Consider the following 18982-nt stretch of genomic DNA (forward strand, 5'->3'; position numbering starts at 1 on the left):
TCAGCAGACACATGGCAGCCAATCAGCTAACACCCCCTCCTAGACTTTACACCCCCCTATCAAAAAGCAGTTGCCATGGCAATATTGGATTAATTCTCACTGTTAGTGAGAGCAGGGTCAGACTTGCTGCAGATAGGTAGGGAAAGCATTAGCTAGGCCTGTGTTCTTGTTCCTCACTTGCTGTGAAAACCCTTTTGAAGGCTAGCACATCGGTCTCCTGTTGTTGTTTTTTTTGTGACATGCCACAGCCCGTTGACACCCAGAGCTGTGTGCACACTACTGTTGTTACCTCATTAAGTTGCAGGCACAGAACCACACCAGTGCATTATTATTTCCAAGTATTCTGATAGTACTATTGCATTTCTCTGTCTGTGATACTCCACAGCTGTAGTGCTACATCTTTTGTACTCATGCAATGGCAGCCATTTTGTAGTCTATGTAACATGAATCTGATCATTTAAGTCTGCCATCTGTATCTGTTCATTTGGTAGAGAACCCTTTTAACACTTTTTTACTAGAAGTGCATACCAGATGTGTGTATGACTAATATGCCTTCTGGGTCACTCTAACGCAAAGTAGAATTATAAGCATTGATATGGGACAAAGTACAATTATAAGCACTGATATGGGATGAGTACTAATATAGCTCAGGGCGTATTGCCCTTGTTTTACTGATAATAAGTTTTTAAACTAGTGATTATGTTCAAGTATGACTACTTTATTGTGTTGATAACAGAAGGATCACTTACGAGCAGGCTGTAAATCTGTCAATTGCTGGATGGCCGTGAGATGGCTTCTGGTTTGTATCCAGCTATTATGTTTTATGTAAGAATCTCAAGAGGGCTTTCTTATACTCCATGGTTTGCTATGGAGTAGGAAGGGTATAAAAACTCTGTCCTTATTTCGGACTTTGGAATTCTCTCGACTCTTGCTGGACTGGCCATCCAGCATTGACGTGACTGCCTGTTCTGCCTGAGGAACTTCTTTGCCATCGCAGAGAAAGAGTCACTCACGTAGAACGGGTAGAAGTTAGCTGCAACCTTGAGCGGACACCTAGAAACACAAGGTGATGTGATGTGTTTATAATTCTGTATTTTATTATACTCTTAGTCTTTGCCTTCTTTAAGATAATTTTGTATTTTGTATCAATAAACTTGTTAACCTTGTTGATTGTGTCTGATGATTGGAGGGATCATAAAGAACCTGCAATTGTTGTCTGTTTAAGTGGTGTCACTTTTCCACAGCAATACAACAGCCCACTGACATCAGTCAAACATCTGATCTGCTACATGCTTGTTCAGAGCCTGAGTACTAGAGGCAGAGGATTGGTATTGGTAAAAGGAAAGAAATATGCTAGCCTCCGTATCCCTCTCAAATGAAACTAATTTACAATTTCATTGTAATTACAGAAAAAAAATGCCCTATAGGGATGACTCCTAATCACATGTAGAGATGTCGTGAACAGGCGAATCTGGCAAACTGCCATAGTCTTCAATGGGCAGGCAAATTTTGAAACCTACAAAGACTGTTTATGGCCACAAAAGTGATGATGTTGTTTCAAGGAGTCTAACACCCGGACAGGGGCATGCTGGAGGGGGATCCATGCCAAAAGTCCAACCAACAATTACAGAGTTGACGCAAAGTCAGGTTTTTTCATCCCTAAAGGGCAGGAATCACATTATGCACAGCTCTGGGTGTCAGTGGGCTGTTGAGAATCACAAAACAGAGATATGCAATAGTACTATCAGAATACAGTGAAATCATAATACACAGGAGTGGTTCTGTGCCTGTAACCTAATGAGGCAACGGCAGTAGTGTGCACACAGCTCTGGGTGTCAGTGGGCTGTGGAGTAGTGATGCGGAAGGTTCGGTTCACGGAAAAGTTCGCGAACAGCAATAGACTTCAATGGGGAGGCGAACTTTGAAAAATAGAAAAAATTATGCTGGCCACAAAAGTGATGGAAAACATGTTTCAAGGGGTCTAACACCTGAAGGGGGGCATGGCGGAGTGGGATACATGCCCAAAGTCCCGGGGAAAAATCTGGATGTGACGCAAAGCAGCGTTTTAAGGGCAGAAATCACATTGAATGCTAAATCGCAGGCCTAAAGTGCTTTCAAACATCTTGCATGTGTATACATCAATCAGGGAGTGTAATTAGAGTACGGCTTCACACTGACAGACCAAACTCACTGTGTAACCCACTGCAAACAGCTGTTTGCGTAGTGATGGCCGTGCTGGACTGGTGCGCAACATGGGCAGAGTGCCAGGTAGGTATGCATAGGTAGGTCCCCTAGTATAGGTAGGTAGGTAGGTGTCCCCGTATAGGTAAGTAGGTGCCCCAGTAGTTAGGTAGGCATAGGTAGGTGTCCCAGTATAGATAGTTAGGCAGGGCCTGGCTGGCACAGTAAAAGCAATTACCAAGGTCCAGCTGCTCCAGGGCTGTATAATGTCAGTGTCAGTGAACAACACACACAAAAAAAAAACCACATCAGGAAAACATTAGCTCCTAAAAGAGCTGTTGAGGGGTGCTATTTTAGCAATAACAATCGGTGCTAGTAAAAAAGGGCGCACAAGGATAGTGGACAAAAAGGGCGCTGCCATAGACTGCAATGCAAAATATCAACTATTCGGCACCCGACAGGAAAAAAGGGCGCCCGAGAAATAGCGGTTACAGGGATCGTGTTAACAAAAGTTTTCGTTTACAAAATAAGGTTTATAACAAATATCGTTTACAAGTTCGTTTTGAGTTTGTGTTATACTTATTTTTCCGTTTTTAAATTTTGCTTATATCAGTTTTTACTTAATTTTTAGTTTTAAAATTTCGCTTACAAAAGTATAACAACTAAATTTTCGTTTACACTTCTTTGATCATTTAAAAATTTGTTTTCATATGTATAACGCTTAAATACCGTTTTCAACCTTATTGTATTAGAAATACATCGCTTTTGGTATTAACTTTGTTTTTACACTTATAATGCATTGATTATAGTTACTAAAATATCGCTTTTAATATTACTGTTATTTTAAGATTTCTAATGCGTACATGATTGTAAGGCTATCTTTTGTATTGTATATATTTATATATACTTTTCTCTATTTATAATATTAATGTATACGTAATTTTAAGGCTGTTTTAAGGCTATTTATTCTATTACAAATATATAAATTATTTTATTCATGTTATTTGTAGAGAAGTATTTTAAGGATTAAATATATTATTGTTTATATGTGTTTAGGGTGTTTGTGCTGTGGGGATGGTTAGGTTTAGGCATTACCAGGGGGGGTCTAGGGGTTAGGGATAGGTACAGGGAGGGTTAGGTATAGTTACAGTATAATATACGCAACCAGGGGGTGGTTAGGGTTAGGCACCACCAGGGGGGTGGTTAGGGTTAGGCACCACCAGGGGGGTCTAGGGGTTAGGGTTAGGTACAGGGGGTTAGGCTAGGTATAGTTACAGTGCAATATAGACCACCAGGGGGATGGTTAGGGTTAGGCATCACCAGGGGAGATTTAGGGTTAGGCACCACCAGGGGGGTGCTTAGGTTTAGGCACCACCAGGGGGGTCTTAGGGTTAGGCACCACCAGGGGGGTCTTAGGGTTAGGCACCACCAGGGGGTCTTAGGGTTAGGCACCACCAGGAGGGGTCTTAGGGTAAAGGCTCATACACACATCAGACTATGGTCTTTGGAAACTGAAAGATCACAGACCAATCTTACCACCCTTCATGTAGTGTGAGAGCCATACTCTACACAGTCTTTTCTATGGAGCTGAACTCCCCATCAGAAAAAAATCTTTGCAAGATGTTGCACACACAGATGCTGTACAGACACAAAAGATCAGTATCTGCAAAAGATCTGTTCCTGCCAAAAATCCATTCCTGCAAATTGCAATGATAGTCTATGAGATCTGCAGATCATCATACACACATGATTTAACTGACATTCATCTGCAGATCAAGCAATCATCCGCAGATCTGAAAATCCATCCTGGTGGATCTGATCTGCAGATGAATGTCAGTTAAATCATGTGTGTATGATGATCTGCAGATCTCATAGACTATCATTGCAATTTGCAGGAATGGATTTTTGGCAGGAACAGATCTTTTGCAGATACTGATCTTTTGTGTCTGTACAGCATCTGTGTGTGCAGCATCTTGCAAAGATTTTTTTCTGATGGGGAGTTCAGCTCCATAGAATAGACTGTGTAGAGTATGGCTCTCATACTACATGAAGGGTGGTAAGATTGGTCTGTGATCTTTCAGTTTCCAAAGACCATAGTCTGATGTGTGTATGAGCCTTTAGGCACCACCAGGGGGGTCTTAGGGTTAGGCACCACCAGGGGGGGTCTTAGGGTTAGGCACCACCAGGGGGGTCTTAGGGTTAGGCACCACCAGGGGGGTCTTAGGGTTAGGCACCACCAGGGGGGTCTTAGGGTTGGTCACCACCAGGGGGGTCTAGGGGTTAGGGATAGGTACAGGGAGTGCTCTGTGTGAGAGTAGGGTTAAGTATAGTTACAGCACAATATATGTAATATATGCAATTTATTAAATTATGTATATTTAAACAAAGTGTGGGTCTAGGGGTTAGGGATAGGGATAGGGAGAGATCTGTGTGAGCCTACAGTTAGGTATAATTACAGTAAAATATCTGTAAAACCTACCATTGCATTGCTATGCTTAATACAAGTGTAAATATCGCTTTTGTTATAGACGCTATTTGACGTTTCTTTTCAGAATTCGTTTGTTGTTATAGACGGTATTTTGCCATTTCATTTCCGTTTATTTAACCTATTTAGCACTAAATTTTCGTTTACAACCTCTTAAACGAAAAATATGGTTTTGCATTAAAAATTACAATTTCGGCTATACCCCGCGCCCTTTTTTCCAGGCGCCCTTTATTGATACACGCATAACAATCAGCCAGGAGCAAGCCAAGAGCCTAACTATTCTTTCCCTAGGAGAAAAAATCTGCAGCAGCTCTCCCTAGTCTGTCTATTTGCAGCAGGCACACGAGTGAGTGTCATGGCCAGCGAGCCTGCCTTATATAAGGGGGGGTGGGGCTCCAGAGCTTAGTGTAGCCTGAATGGCTACAATGTGCCTGCTGACTGTGATGCAGAGGGTCAAAGTTGACCCTCATAGTGCATTATGGGGCGAATCGAACTTCCGCAAAAGTTCGCCTGGTGCAGGCGAACGCCAACCACCAAAGTTCGCCTGGAACCGTTCGCCGGCGAACCGTTCGCTACATCTCTACTGTGGATTATCTTTGCCTCTAAAATCCGGAATCACGGGCCATGGTTCGTGAGTAAAACCCTTCCAAAACCCGCCGACTTTATTGGTTAATAGCAAAGCCCCCTTACATGGTATAAACACCAAATTTGCCAGATATGTTAAGAACAAGAGTGGGAACAAGAGTAAAAAAAAGTTTTCAAAAAGACCTTATAGTTTTTGAGAAAATCTATTTTAAAATTTTAAAGCAAAAAAAGTTACATTTAAATGCTGTAAATGACAGTTAGTTAATGAAGCAAAACCCGCCGACTTTAGAGGTTAATAGCAAAGCCCCCTTACATCCTAGAAACACCAAATTTTCAAGATATGTTAAAAAGATAGTGGGGAAAAATAATCTTTTCCTAATCTTAAAACTTTTTTAAAGTGTTTCTAGGACACTATTATTCTTAACATATCTGGCAAATTTGTGTTTATACCATTTATGGGGGCTTTACTATTAACCGATAAAGTTGGTGGGTTTTCTGGTGATAATCACGGATATTTTTCCCGTGATAACAGCCATGATCACGGGTGCGAATACTTGGAATAACGGCTGAATTCGTGATTGACTGCCGTGATCGATTCCCGATCACGGATTCGGATCACGATGTCGGATAGTGAAAAAATGCTCATGAATCACGGCTATGCCATGATCACAGATTGTATCTGAGAACCACTACCGTTTACATGCTTCCGCTTGTATGGATCTATTGTCCGTTCCGGGGAACGGACAAAAAATGCTGCAGTACCTATTTTCCCGGACTGTTGTGCTCAGCGGACCGGAAACAGAAAGTTTTGCAGCTACATAGGAACAAATAGAAAACTGACAGTTTACAGCACACTGGCTGTAAAAACGTTCCGTTTTTACCTGATCCTGATGGCCGGATCCGTAAAAAAATACAAGTGTGAACCGGGTCTAAATCCAATATGGCCACCGAAACTGCTTTTTCATTGTGGGGTGGGAGGTCCAGAAAGGATGCCATGTGTCTGCTGACTGTGAGGTAAGGGGTCAAAGTTTACATCAAGGATGATGTATAGGGTGCGAATCGAACATGCCAAATGTTCGCTATTCACAGCAAACGTGAACAGCTGATGTTCACAGAATACGTCTCTGCGAACTGTTCGGGCCATCGCTACTGGATAGCATTATGCACACTGCAAAAAGCTAATTCTACATTTATTTGCAATTCTTCTTTTCCATCTTCAGCAGATGAAGTGAGGAGTTTAACAGTAGTGAAGCAGCCAAAGTTCCTTCAAGGAGAAGTTGGACAATCAGTGACCATCATCTGCCAGCTTGAGCCTGAACAGAAAACTTTTTCTGCCAACTGGACGGTGGGATGTAAGAATGAGAGCCTTGCAGATCATCAGCATTACAGAAACAGAGTCAGCCTCTCTTGGGATCATCTAAATGTCACCATCACCAGCCTGACTGAGGAGGACTCAGGAATTTACCATTGTAATATACGGAATGTTAAAACAGCTAAAAGACCGGGAACAATGCTGTATGTGACCCCATTATCAACAGCTAAAGAAGGTAATGGACCAGGAATCGAGGACCAGTCCTTGGTTCAGCTTTATTTTATTGGCTAGATGTAGGAACGAATTACATTCTGAGTGATAAACAAGTGTTGAGGAACGGTGAATGGGTTTCTGACACAGACAAAATGATTTGGCATTTTCCAGTTCACACCTTCCATGCTTGGGTTTAACCCTTTAGAAGCCAATTTATTTAGATGCTTGCAAGTGCTCCAGGCTAATTTATTTTGGCACTTTTTTTATTTCTTCTTTGTTAGATTTCCTAGCTTTTAAATAGTACTGCTGTAATGTGTATTTATGGCCATTTTTCAGTTCAGTCGTCCATCTGAAAGCGGTCTAAAGAATTTATCGAATCTGATTAGAAAGAAATCTGTCACGGCTAGTTTTTATTTACATTTTAGTAATTAGATCATAAAAAATTTGTATGGAGGTGGAACACAGGTTGGGGGCTGTAATTTGAATTATCCAGTAACTGTAATGTTGTTCCTTTAGGTCAGTCTATAGCAGGGGCTCTTAAACTGGGTGCCATGGTGTGCTACAAGAACTTCCCAGGAGTGCCGCAATGTCTCCATGCATGGAAGCAACCATGGAAGCAACGCATGCCCAGTCTTAGAACATATAAAAAAAATCCAAAGCGCTCTAAACCCCCGCAGGCACAAACACACTGGTGCAGGATCTGGTCAGCCAAGCCAAATGTAACAAACAGAAGGGATCCGCAGGCTTCACTAAGGTAGATAAAAGCAGGTATTCTTTATTCAAAAATGCCACACATGGAACACAAATAATACATCCACAGGATACACTGATACGTATCAGGCTCACAATCTGTAATTAGTCATAGTTACCATGACTAACTGTGACTAAGGACAGATTCTGAGCCTGATACTGTGGATGTATTGTCTTCTTGTGTGGAGTTTTTGAATAAAGAATACCGGCCTTTATCAACGTTAATGCAGCCTGTGGATCCCTTCTGTTTGTTTTCCATGCCCAGTACTCTTTTATGTCTCCAAAACAGTTGGTGATCTTCTGTTTCAGGAGACATGTGCATGTGTTACTAGCATGTTTTATGCTGCCCAGAGGCTCAGAGTTCTGAGCATGAGCAGGGACATAGCAACCCTCCCGATTGGTTTACAATACCCAGAGATTCACTCTCCCCTGATTGGTTATTTTTGAGACTGAACATATCTGCAACCACCTCTGGATCCCAATTTTGGAGGGCAGAGGGAGTACCCCCTAGCAGCTTCCATGTCAAATTGTTGATCCTAAGCTCTACTGGTTCCTCAGATAGGTTTCTGCAGCATATCTCAGAAACCAGCATGGTAAGGGGTCTGCAGTTAGGTGTGAGAGTTCACGGAGACGCCGCCACGCAGGGCAGCATGGCGGCGGTCTCCGCGTCACAGCCAGCGAGTTCCGGAACAGCTGGCAAGAGTTGCTGGGCACACCACCGCGGCTGGCGACATAGCGGCGAGGCCGGTGATGCGGCCAGCGGAGGTTAGTACGCGCTCGCGCGCGGACCCTGGGCCTGGCCTCTCGTGTACACTGAGGCAGAGGGTCGCGCACAAGGAGGCAGTATTTGTACCTCCTACGGAGGAGGGTCAGCTGACCTTCCAGTCAGCTGACTCCAGCTGCACTATTGATTGGCTGGGCGGCTGGGTGTCGCTGCAGATGCGTCCCCAGCATTTAAGGAGCTGTCTTCACTTGCTCCTTGTCTGCTGTCGTGATTACACTTCTGTGTTAGCGCTCAGACCTTAGTTCAGTGCCCTGGTGTTGATACTAAGGATTTCACACCTTAGCTTAGGATTATTATTGTATATTGATCATTGATCTGTGTTCCGACTCTGGCTATCCCTGACTATTCTCTCTCTTGCTGATCTTGTACCTCTGCCTATCTGATCCTTGTTGCCGACCTCTGCCTGTTTACCGATTACTCTTTTGCCTTCCGCTTCTGTACCGCTGCCGCCATCTCTGTTGCTGAACCCTTGCCTGTCTGACCTTTCTCCCTTCAGTGGAACGTCTCCCACTGGAGGGTTATCTCTGAGGCTTGCCTCTCCGAGACGCCTGCCCCAAGCAGACGATTGCTGCTAGGGGTCGAGATTCCTCAGTCAGCCTGGTTTGAGGATCTCACTCACGGGGTTCCCAATCAGAGGTAACCACACCTCTGAGGAATTGCCGTGTGGTGGATATTTCCACACTTCCGTGATATATTACTGTCTTACTGTGTTTCTTTTGCTGAGGTGTCCAGAGGTTAGCAATATATCTGTATTATCGCTGATTCTGCAGATCATCAATAATCAGGTATAATTTGTATTCTTGGTGATACTGCAGATCACCAATAATCAGATTCTCTCTGCGTGCTGACACCGATCGTGACAGAACAGCAGACCACCAATATGGATGCATTACGCAGTCAGGTCGAGACTCTAACCACCTCGGTTAACAAGCTTATTGAGGTGGTTAATTCACAACAAGCCCAGATCACCGAACTTGCTGGATCTGTACAGGTCTTGCAAACGACTGTTGCCACTATGCAATCCCCTCCGGTCACACATCTCCGCATTTCAGTTCCAGAGAAATTTTCAGGGCAAAGATCTGATTTTCAGAACTTCCGCAACCGGGTCCTGTCTTATTTTGAGTTAAGACCTAACTTATCTGGTTCTGAGCAGCAACGGGTGACGTTTATTAAGACCTTAATGTCCGGGGACTCGCAGACCTGGGCATACGGTCTTCCACCCGGTGATACAGCCTTGACTTCAGTTGAGGAATTTTTCAAGGCAATAGCTATAATTTATGACGACCCAGATGCTTCGATTACTGCTGAGAGGAAGCTCAAAACTCTCAAGCAGGGTCGAGATACGGTCGAAGTTTATGCGGCCGAATTCAGAAGGTGGGCTGTGTCATCTAGGTGGGGGTCTTACGCCTTATTAGACTGCTTCCTCTCAGGCCTATCAGACGCAGTCTCTGAATTAATGTTAGGACACCCAGAACCAAAGTCCATCGATGACGCCATTTCTTTAGCGGTGCGTGCGGACCGCAGATTGCGCTATCAGCGTCAATCGAGAGGCAGGAATGCAGTAAGAACCCTCTCTTATGCCTCCTCCTCATCCACCCCTACTACTGACGAGCCGATGCAAATCAGACATTCCCGGTTGACTGGGGCCGAGAAGGAACGCAGAAGGGCGGAAAATCTTTGTTTGTATTGCGCAGAGCAGGGTCATATTGCTCAAAATTGCCCTAGGAAATCGGGAAACGCTGTCGTCTAGGTGTATTTAGAGGTAATACCCTAGACGCACAGAACTTACCTCTAAGTCAGAATAATCGGTTACTCCTCCCGTGTTCCATTTCCTGGGGAAATTTTACGGTTTGCACTGACGCTTTCGTGGACTCTGGGTCCACGGCCAATTTTATAGATTATGAGTTTGTGAAAAGACTGGGGGTTCCCCTACAGCTTTTAGACCGACAAGTAGTCGTCACCGCAGTGGATGACTCTCCTTTACAGGGTAGACAACCTCTCTCTCAGTCCCCGACGTTGTCATGCACGATAGGGGTTCTACATAAGGAGAGTTTACAGTTTCTTGTTTTACGCATGGCAACCTCCACCGTGATTCTCGGTATGCCCTGGTTACAGCTCCATTCCCCACTGATTGATTGGGCGGCAGGTCAGCTACTCAGTTAGTCGCCGTACTGCCGTACTCACTGTTTGGAGAAAATTGCCATTTGTACTACCAGGGTAGAGGTAAAGGGGGTGCCGGCGCAATACGCTGAGTTTTCGGATGTGTTCTGCCCTAGATCTGCTGATAAACTCCCACCACATCAGAGTTTTGACTGCCCTATCGACTTGAGATGTGGTTGTATGCCCCCTAGGGGTCATCTCTATAATCTGTCCGGACCAGAAAAACTGGCCATGCGGGAGTATATTACTGATAACCTGGCAAAAGGGTTCATCCGCCCTTCCCGGTCACCAGCCGGGGCAGGTTTTTTCTTCGTTTAAAAGAAACATGTTGGTCTTAGACCCTGTATTGACTACCGGGGTCTAAACAAGATCATCATAAAGAATCGCTATCCGTTGCCTCTGATAGACGATCTCTTTGCTCAGATTACCAATGCCAGTATTTTCTCCAAATTGGACCTACGTGGGGCATACAACCTGGTGCGCATTAGGGCTGGTGACGAGTGGAAGACGGCCTTCAATACACCCGACGGGCATTACGAGTACCTAGTTATGCCCTTCGGGTTGTGTAACGCCCCGGCCGTCTTCCAAGAGTTAATTAACGAGGTATTCAGGGAGGTGTTGGGGAGGTTTGTCTTGGTATACCTCGATGACATTCTAATTTTCTCTCCAAACCTCGTGGAGCATCGTAAGCATGTCAAGTATGTGTTGAAGAAGTTGAGACAGAACTTTTTGTATGCAAAACTAGAGAAGTGCCTCTTTGAGGTCACTCAGATTCCTTTTCTGGGGTACATTATTTCAACATCGGGTCTCTCTATGGACCCAGAAAAGGTTTCGGCAGTCTTAGAGTGGCCGCAACCGGTAGGCTTGAAGGCACTTCAAAGATTCCTTGGTTTTGATAACTACTACCGGAGATTTATCAAGGGATTTTTTTCGGTAGTAGCCCCTCTGACTAGTCTTACTAAGAAAGGGGCTGACCCTTACCGTTGGTCACCAGAGGCCCAGTCAGCCTTCAACACCCTTAAAATATTGTTTTGCTCTGCGCCAATACTGAGACATGTCAATGTCACCCTTCCCTTTATGGTGGAGGTGGACGCCTCAGAGATTGGGGTGGGGGCAGTCCTGTCTCAATGTTCAGGCGTCCAAGGCAAAACACATCCCTGAGCCTACTTTTCACGTAGATTCTCTCCTGCTGAAAGAAACTACGATGTAGGCAACAGGGAACTCCTAGCCATCAAGTTAGCCTTTTAGGAGTGGCGTCACTGGCTCGAGGGGCAGAGCATACTATTGTTGTGTATACCGACCATAAGAACCTGGAGTACATTGGGGGGGCCAAAAGGCTTAATCCCAGACAGGCCCGCTGGTCTTTGTTCTTTACACGCTTCAGATTTGTCATCACGTACACTCCAGGTTCTAAGAATGTCAAGGCAGACGCCCTCTCCAGATGTTTCGAGGCTGAGACAGCCCAGTCAACATCTCCCGAGGGTATTCTGCCTCTCAAGGTGGTGCTAGCTGCTGTTGACACATGGGAAGATTGGGCAACCACACTAGCTGCTTTTCAGTTGGATACCCCGGAAGGGAAACTAAAAGGGGTTCTTTTCGTGCCACTTCCTTTCCGATTACAAATCATGCAGCTATTCCATGCCCATAAGAATGCGGGTCACCCTGGGGTCACTCGCACTCTAGATCTGCTCACTAGGTCTGTGTGGTGGCCTTCCTTGGCCTCGGATTGTAGGGAATTTATTAGAGAGTGTGTTGTCTGTGCCAGGAACAAACCTTCTCGTCTGGCTCCAGTGGGCACCTTACAATCTTTACCAGTGCCAAGTGAACCGTGGACCCATTTGTCCATGGATTTCATTGGCGAACTCCCCAGGTCCGAAGGCATGACAGTCATTTGGGTAGTTGTAGATAGATTCAGCAAGATGGCCCATTTTGTTCCGCGTAAAGGGTTTCCCTCAGCCCAAGAGTTGGCCGATCTTTTCATACAACACGTCTTCCGGTTGCACGGAATCCCGGATGATGTGGTTTCTGATAGGGGAGTCCAATTCGTGGCAAAGTTCTGGAGGGCTTTTTGCCATTCGTTGGATATGAACCTGTCCTTTTCTTCAGAGTATCACCCACAGACCAACGGGCAGACCGAAAGAGTTAATCAGGCCCTAGAGCAGTTCCTGAGATGTTATGTGGCGGACGCGCAAACCGAATGGGTTAGGTTTTTGCCCTTTGCGGAGTTTGCGCACAACAACCTGAAGAGTTCGTCTACAGGGCTGTCCCCTTTTCAGGTTGTGTCAGGAAAATCCCCTAAGTTTTCCCCATTACCGGTGTGTTCTTCCCCCTTCCCTGCCCTGGAGGATTGGCAGAGGGCGTTGAGGGAGCTTTGGGGACAGGTGAAAAGAAATTTAGGTATGGCCTTTCAGAGACAAAAGAAACAGGCCGATAGGAAATGCTCTGCCCAGTGGCACTTTGCTCCAGGAGACAAGGTGTGGGTGTCAACAAAACATTTGGCACTCAGACAACCGTCCACCAAGTTGGGTCCTAGGTTCATAGGGCCTTATCCGGTGGTCAAAAGAATCAATGATGTTTCTTATGTCATTGATCTTCCAGCCAGTATGAGATGTGGCAGATCGTTCCACGTCTCCTTACTGAAACCGGCAGTGTATGTGGATTCCTCTCCCCCCCCCCCCCAGTCGTGGTAGAGGGCCAGACAGAGTTTGAGGTTGAAAAGATTTTGGATTGCCGCTTAGTGCAGAATTCACTCCAGTATCTGGTCCACTGGAAGGGGTATGGTGTGGAGGACAGGTCGTAAGTTCCAGAGACTCGCCTGCATGCTGAGAGGTTGAGGAAGAAATTTCATCAGTTACATCCTGAGAAGCCGTGTAGGAAGTGTCTGGAGGCCACTCCCCTCAAGGGGTGGGTACTGTGAGAGTTCACGGAGATGCCGCCACGCAGGGCAGCATGGCGGCGGTCTCCGCGTCCCAGCCAGCGAGTTCCGCTCCACTTGCGGAACCGCTGGCAAGAGTTGCTGGGCACATCGCCGACGCGGCTGGCGACATAGCGGCGGGGCCGGTGATGCGGCCGGCGGAGGTTAGTACGCTCTCGGGCGCGGACCCTGGGCCTGGCCTCTTGTGTACACTGAGGCAGAGGGTCGCGCGCGCACGCACGCACAAGGAGGCAGGATTTGTACCTCCTACGGAGGAGGGTCAGCTGACCTTCCAGTCAGCTGACTCCAGCTGCACTATTGATTGGCTGGGCGGCTGGGTGTCGCTGCAGATGCGTCCCCAGCATTTAAGGAGCTTGTCTGCTGTCGTGATTACACTTCTGTGTTAGCGCTCAGACCTTAGTTCAGTGCCCTGGTGTTGATACTAAGGATTTCACACCTTAGCTTAGGATTATTATTGTATATTGATAATTGATCTGTGTTCTGACTCTGGCTATCCCTGACTATTCTCTCTCTTGCTGATCTTGTACCTCTGCCTATCTGATCCTTGTTGCTGACCTCTGCCTGTTTACCGATTACTCTTTTGCCTTCCGCTCCTGTACCGCTGCCGCCATCTCTGTTGCTGAACCCTTGCCTGTCTGACCTTTCTCCCTTCAGTGGAACGTCTCCCACTGGAGGGTTATCTCTGAGGCTTGCCTCTCCGAGACGCCTGCCCCAAGCAGACGATTGCTGCTAGGGGTCGAGATTCCTCAGTCAGCCTGGTTGGAGGATCTCACTCACGGGGTTCCCATTCAGAGGTAACCACACCTCTGAGGAATTGCCGTGTGGTGGATATTTCCACACTTCTGTGATATATTACTGTCTTATTGTGTTTCTTTTGCTGAGGTGTCCAGAGGTTAGCAATATATCTGTATTATCGGTGATTCTGCAGATCATCAATAATCGGGTATATATCTGCATTCTTGGTGATACTGCAGATCACCAATAATCAGATTCTCTCTGCGTGCTGACACCGATCGTGACATTAGGCAGAGAAGTGGCTCAGAGTTGGTCCCCTCCCTACCCACCCAATTTAGGGTCTGTAGGGACCCATGATTGGGAGATATTCGGATTCTAATGTAACCAATCTGAGGAGGATTTCTGGAGAGTTTTAACCAATGGGAGGGCTACTCCTTTAGTGCGCATGGCCAAAGCTCTGAGCAACACAAAATGATAGAAAATGCCCCGAATTGATGCTGCATAATAAAAAGGTAGGCTACTGCTTGGGGGGGGGGGGGGGATTTTGTCTAATTGAAGGGGAGAGGGGATAACTGTTTACTTAAAGCATAGATAGAGTAGGGCTGCTGCTTTATGGGGGTCACTACTCACTGGCAGTGATGAGCGAAAATGCCAATATTTTTTCGCATAACATTTTGCAAAATTAATGTTAAATTTGATTTTTGAGCAAAAATTCCATCACATTTTTTCGCATTGTTAATATTTATCACGAAATTTCATGGAAAGAATATTGTTGCGTTAAAAACATAGTTTTCTGTGTTTTTGCAGTAAGAATATTGACTTTTTTATGAACAATGCGAAAACGCAAAAATAAAAATTAATTTTTGTGAAAATTTTCTTGAATCAAAAATGGTATTTTCGATGTGAAAATTACTTTGGTGAATATTCGCAAGCAACACTGGTCACTGGCTACTATAACGGAGTACTGTCTAATGGGGAAGGTGTGTTTGTCTATTTGGAGTGGAGCTGCTGCCTCGTAAGGGTCACTGGTTAGCTGGAGGGGGGACTCTACCTAATAAACATCAATAATAAGTGTCACTAGCTACTTGGGGGGGCTTGGGAGGGTCCTGACAGCATTTTGGTAGTAGGGGTGCCTTGAAGAAATGTCAATGTTAGCAGGGGTGCTCTCACCCATAAAAGTTTGAGAACAACTGGTCTGTAGTATTACACAGCCTTTCTAACTAGCTGGTAAAATACAATACTCCTTAAAGCCAGTGTTTACCAATTTACAAATAAAAAAGTCAGATACTCACCTAAGGAGAGGGAAGGCTCGGTCCTAATGAGCCTTCCCTCTCCTCTCCCGGTGCCCTCGGTGCTGCGCTGGCTTCCCCGTTCGCGTCCGCCGCCGCAGGGACTACACACGCGCGAGTGCGTCATAGAGGGCGCTCGCACATGCGTAGTATGGAGCGGCCCGTCTTCGGGAGCCCTAGTGCTCCCGAAGGCTTCCGAAAGCTGCCTTCGGCTGCGGAAGTGGCAGTATTTGACCGAACTGATCGAATACTGCCACGGGGGATCCTGCGCAGGACTGGGCACCGGGAGAGGAGAGGGAAGGCTCATTAGGACCGAGCCTTCCCTCTCCTTAGGTGAGTATCTGACTTTTTTATTGTTAAGTTGGTAAACATTCACTTTAACAGCTGTTTCCTCTAGCCCCATCTGCAGGTCACAACTGGAATATGGGAAAGCTTGTTATCATGGAAACCCTTCGCATCAGCTGCCTCATCATCCTCATCATCCTGCTGACCGTCACTATAATGATGTCTTGTTGAGACATGAAAGTCTCTGGACAGAGAAATGAAACAGTTTCCTTGTGGCCCGTATGAAACCCTATGGCTTATTATTACTGGACATTGTCTTCCTGTTATCCACAAATATTAATCCACAAATAAATGAATGCATTTCCTTTCCTCTTACTTGCTTTACAAATGTTTATCTGCTTTGAAAAAAAATACATTCTTTTTTTTTTATTATTATTTTTCATTGTGATCATTTTACTTATGTAGATAATAATAAAAACATAATTACTTTGTAATCACATAAACCTTCATGTCTAAAACGTAATATGCCGTAAGTTCCTTCACTGATTAGACTAACATTATGCACACAGTATGTAAAACAAAACAAAAGGTCAGTCGAGAGCCCCCAATAGTGTATTACTGATGGTAGAATTGGAAATAATAATCAATAACAGCTGTATACTCACAAATATGGGTTGCCAAGACTAGGCAACCACTAATTGCACTTGGGGAGAAATTATACCTGTCCTGACTCAGGCCAAAAAGTCGCTCTCCGTAGCAAGAAGAAAAGGGTAGTAACACCCATCCACCAGGTGGAAAACAAATACTTGTAAATTACAGAGGTGCCAAATAGGATAAAATGCACTAAAACAGCATAAAATGGGGGGCAAGGGTGGACTGGTAAGAATAAATGGTTTTTTTTTGGTAATACAAGATTGTTGTGTTTTTCTCTGGGGAGATAAGTCCACCCTTGCCGCCCCATTTTATGCTGTTTTTAGTGCATTTTTATCCTAGTTGGCGCCTCTGTAATTTACAAATTATGCACACAGTGAAGATTAAAAGAGGAACTTGAAAATACATTTATAACGTATACATAATAAACATGAACACTATAGAGGCGCCATGTAAGGGTAGCTTGTAGCTCCACTGCAAGTGTCTATAATTATAACAAGCAATAAATCATCTAAATTCAACAGTCATCCCCACCCCCAGTCCCATTCTAAATACACTTATGCAAAATGTATCATGGAAGTCCTCCAAGAACACATAACACTTCAGAAAATGCAACGTGTTTTGCATCATGTGGGGGCTTCTTCAGGGACATATATATAGCAGCATGGTGGCATAGTAGATAGTGCTTTTGCCTTGCTGGTTTTAATCTGTGTATATATGCGGTAATAAGTGATAGTCTAGGGTGTGATAATCTGGCCCAAGGCTGAGATAAATGTTTTGTTCATGACAATAGTATACTATATTTGCTCTCTTCCTACCGTAATTAATTTAATTACAGAATTGGAATTGCTACAAGACCTGGTGAAATGTCATCCTGACATTTCCACATAAATTCTGTGAAATAAATTAACATTTGGGTCACTTCCTAAGCTCCTCCTCAGAATCAGAATCAACTTTATTCACCAAGTGTGACAGACGTTGCACCTGGAATTATATGTCATGTACATGGCAAAATTAAAACTTAGAGGAAGATTCTTGGGGGGGGGGGGGGTGGAGGGAGGTCTTCCTGTGTCTGTAAGTTTTGGTGGGGATGGTCCTGTAGTGGTGGCCGGAGGGCAGAAGGTTAAAAAAAAGACTGCTGGGGTGAGAGGGGTCTTCATTTATCCTGTTGGCCCTGGACCCCATTCTAGATGTGTGGAGTAGGTCCAGAGCTGGCAGGGATGACCCAATGATCCTCTCAACAGTGCTAATTACTCTTTGAAGTTTATGCCTATTGCTTGCATTTGCCTTTGTGTACCAGAGGAGGATGGAAGAGCAAAGGACAGCTTCAATGGAGGCAGTATAGAAACTGATGAGCAATTCCTGCCGATGGTTTTCTAAAGTTTCTCAGTTGCCTCCGGAAGAACAGCCTCTGCTGAGCCTTCTTTTTGGGTTATGGTGGCGTTCACGTCCCATCTCAAATTGTTGGTGATGGTAGTGCCTAGAAACTGAGCACTATGTACTCTGGGGATCTTGGACCCTTCGATGGAGACTGGATTGAGTGTGGGTGGGGGTGTGTAACGATTGGTGTCAGCAACCAGAGAGAATCTGATTATTGGTGATCTGCAGTATCACCAACAATACAGATATATACCCGATTATTGATGATCTGCAGAATCACCAATAATGCAAGTATGACTAACCTCTGGACACCTGGTAACGTGTAAGTGTTTGGTGCAACAGTGAGCTGTCTCCCGAGGGGCGGGAGATAATGATAACAAAAGAGCACCAACCACCTGAGGGGCAGGTGGCCCCTGAGAGAGCAGGGACTATCTCCTGGGAGAGAGGATAGAGATAACTAGCTATCCAGTAATTCCCTGTAATACTGGGAATCAGACTTAACTGCAGCCAAAGGACTCCAAAGGGATAGAGTCCCTGGCTGGACTGAAGAAAGACCTCTCTGAGTAACAGGAGGTTTCTGCAGCTACCTGACACTAGCAAGGTCGTGTCACAGGTAGTACAGACAGACTGACACTCAAGGGGAGAGTGACAGCCAGAAGGATCGTTCAGGCCGGGTCGGCAACACACTGACAGATAAGGTACAAAGAAAGAAGGCTGATTCGGTAACCAGGTGCAGGCAGGGTCTGGCAACAGATAGACAGATATGCGAGGTACCGAATCAGAAAGCAAGAGAAAGGTCGGCAGAGCAAAAGGTCATAACATATAAATATTACAGTATCCTAGACTGGGGTGTGAGCTCCTTGATCTCGACACCCGGAAACTAGTCTAGAGTATACACACAGAGACACAGAGTCCCTAAGCTTGGGTGTGAGGTCCTTGGTTACAACACCCTGGAACTGGTCAAAGATATAACACAGCAATGACACAGTATCCCTAAGCTTGGGTGTGAGGTCCTTGGTCACAACACCCTGGAACTGGTCTAAAGTATTACACAGTAATAACACAAGAGTAATCTGGCTCAGTGTGAATTCCCAGGTCCACCTGGTTCTAACACACTGTGGGGTCTGACTATGGTCTGAGTGCTAACACGCATGTATTCGCAACGGCACAACTTGAGACTGAGCGGCGAGATCTATATATAGTGCAGCGCTCCTCAGTGCCACCCAGCGCCACTCAG

At 45.3% G+C, this 18982-nt stretch overlaps 1 protein-coding gene across 1 annotated transcript in view; it reads left to right on the forward strand.

Moving 5' to 3' along the window:
- LOC137527291 (uncharacterized) overlaps window positions 1-16003 on the forward strand; it is a 31973-nt gene extending 15970 nt beyond the window's left edge. Inside the window, exons 4-5 of the mRNA XM_068247799.1 lie at window positions 6475-6798; window positions 15827-16003. Of these exons, the coding sequence (XP_068103900.1) occupies window positions 6475-6798; window positions 15827-15945 (443 nt within the window). The 3' untranslated portion in view covers window positions 15946-16003. The remainder of the gene's footprint in view (window positions 1-6474; window positions 6799-15826) is intronic.
- Window positions 16004-18982: the final 2979 nt, after the last annotated feature.

This window comes from Hyperolius riggenbachi, chromosome 8 (assembly GCF_040937935.1).
Source record: "Hyperolius riggenbachi isolate aHypRig1 chromosome 8, aHypRig1.pri, whole genome shotgun sequence".
In the NCBI taxonomy this organism is placed as follows: domain Eukaryota; kingdom Metazoa; phylum Chordata; class Amphibia; order Anura; family Hyperoliidae; genus Hyperolius; species Hyperolius riggenbachi.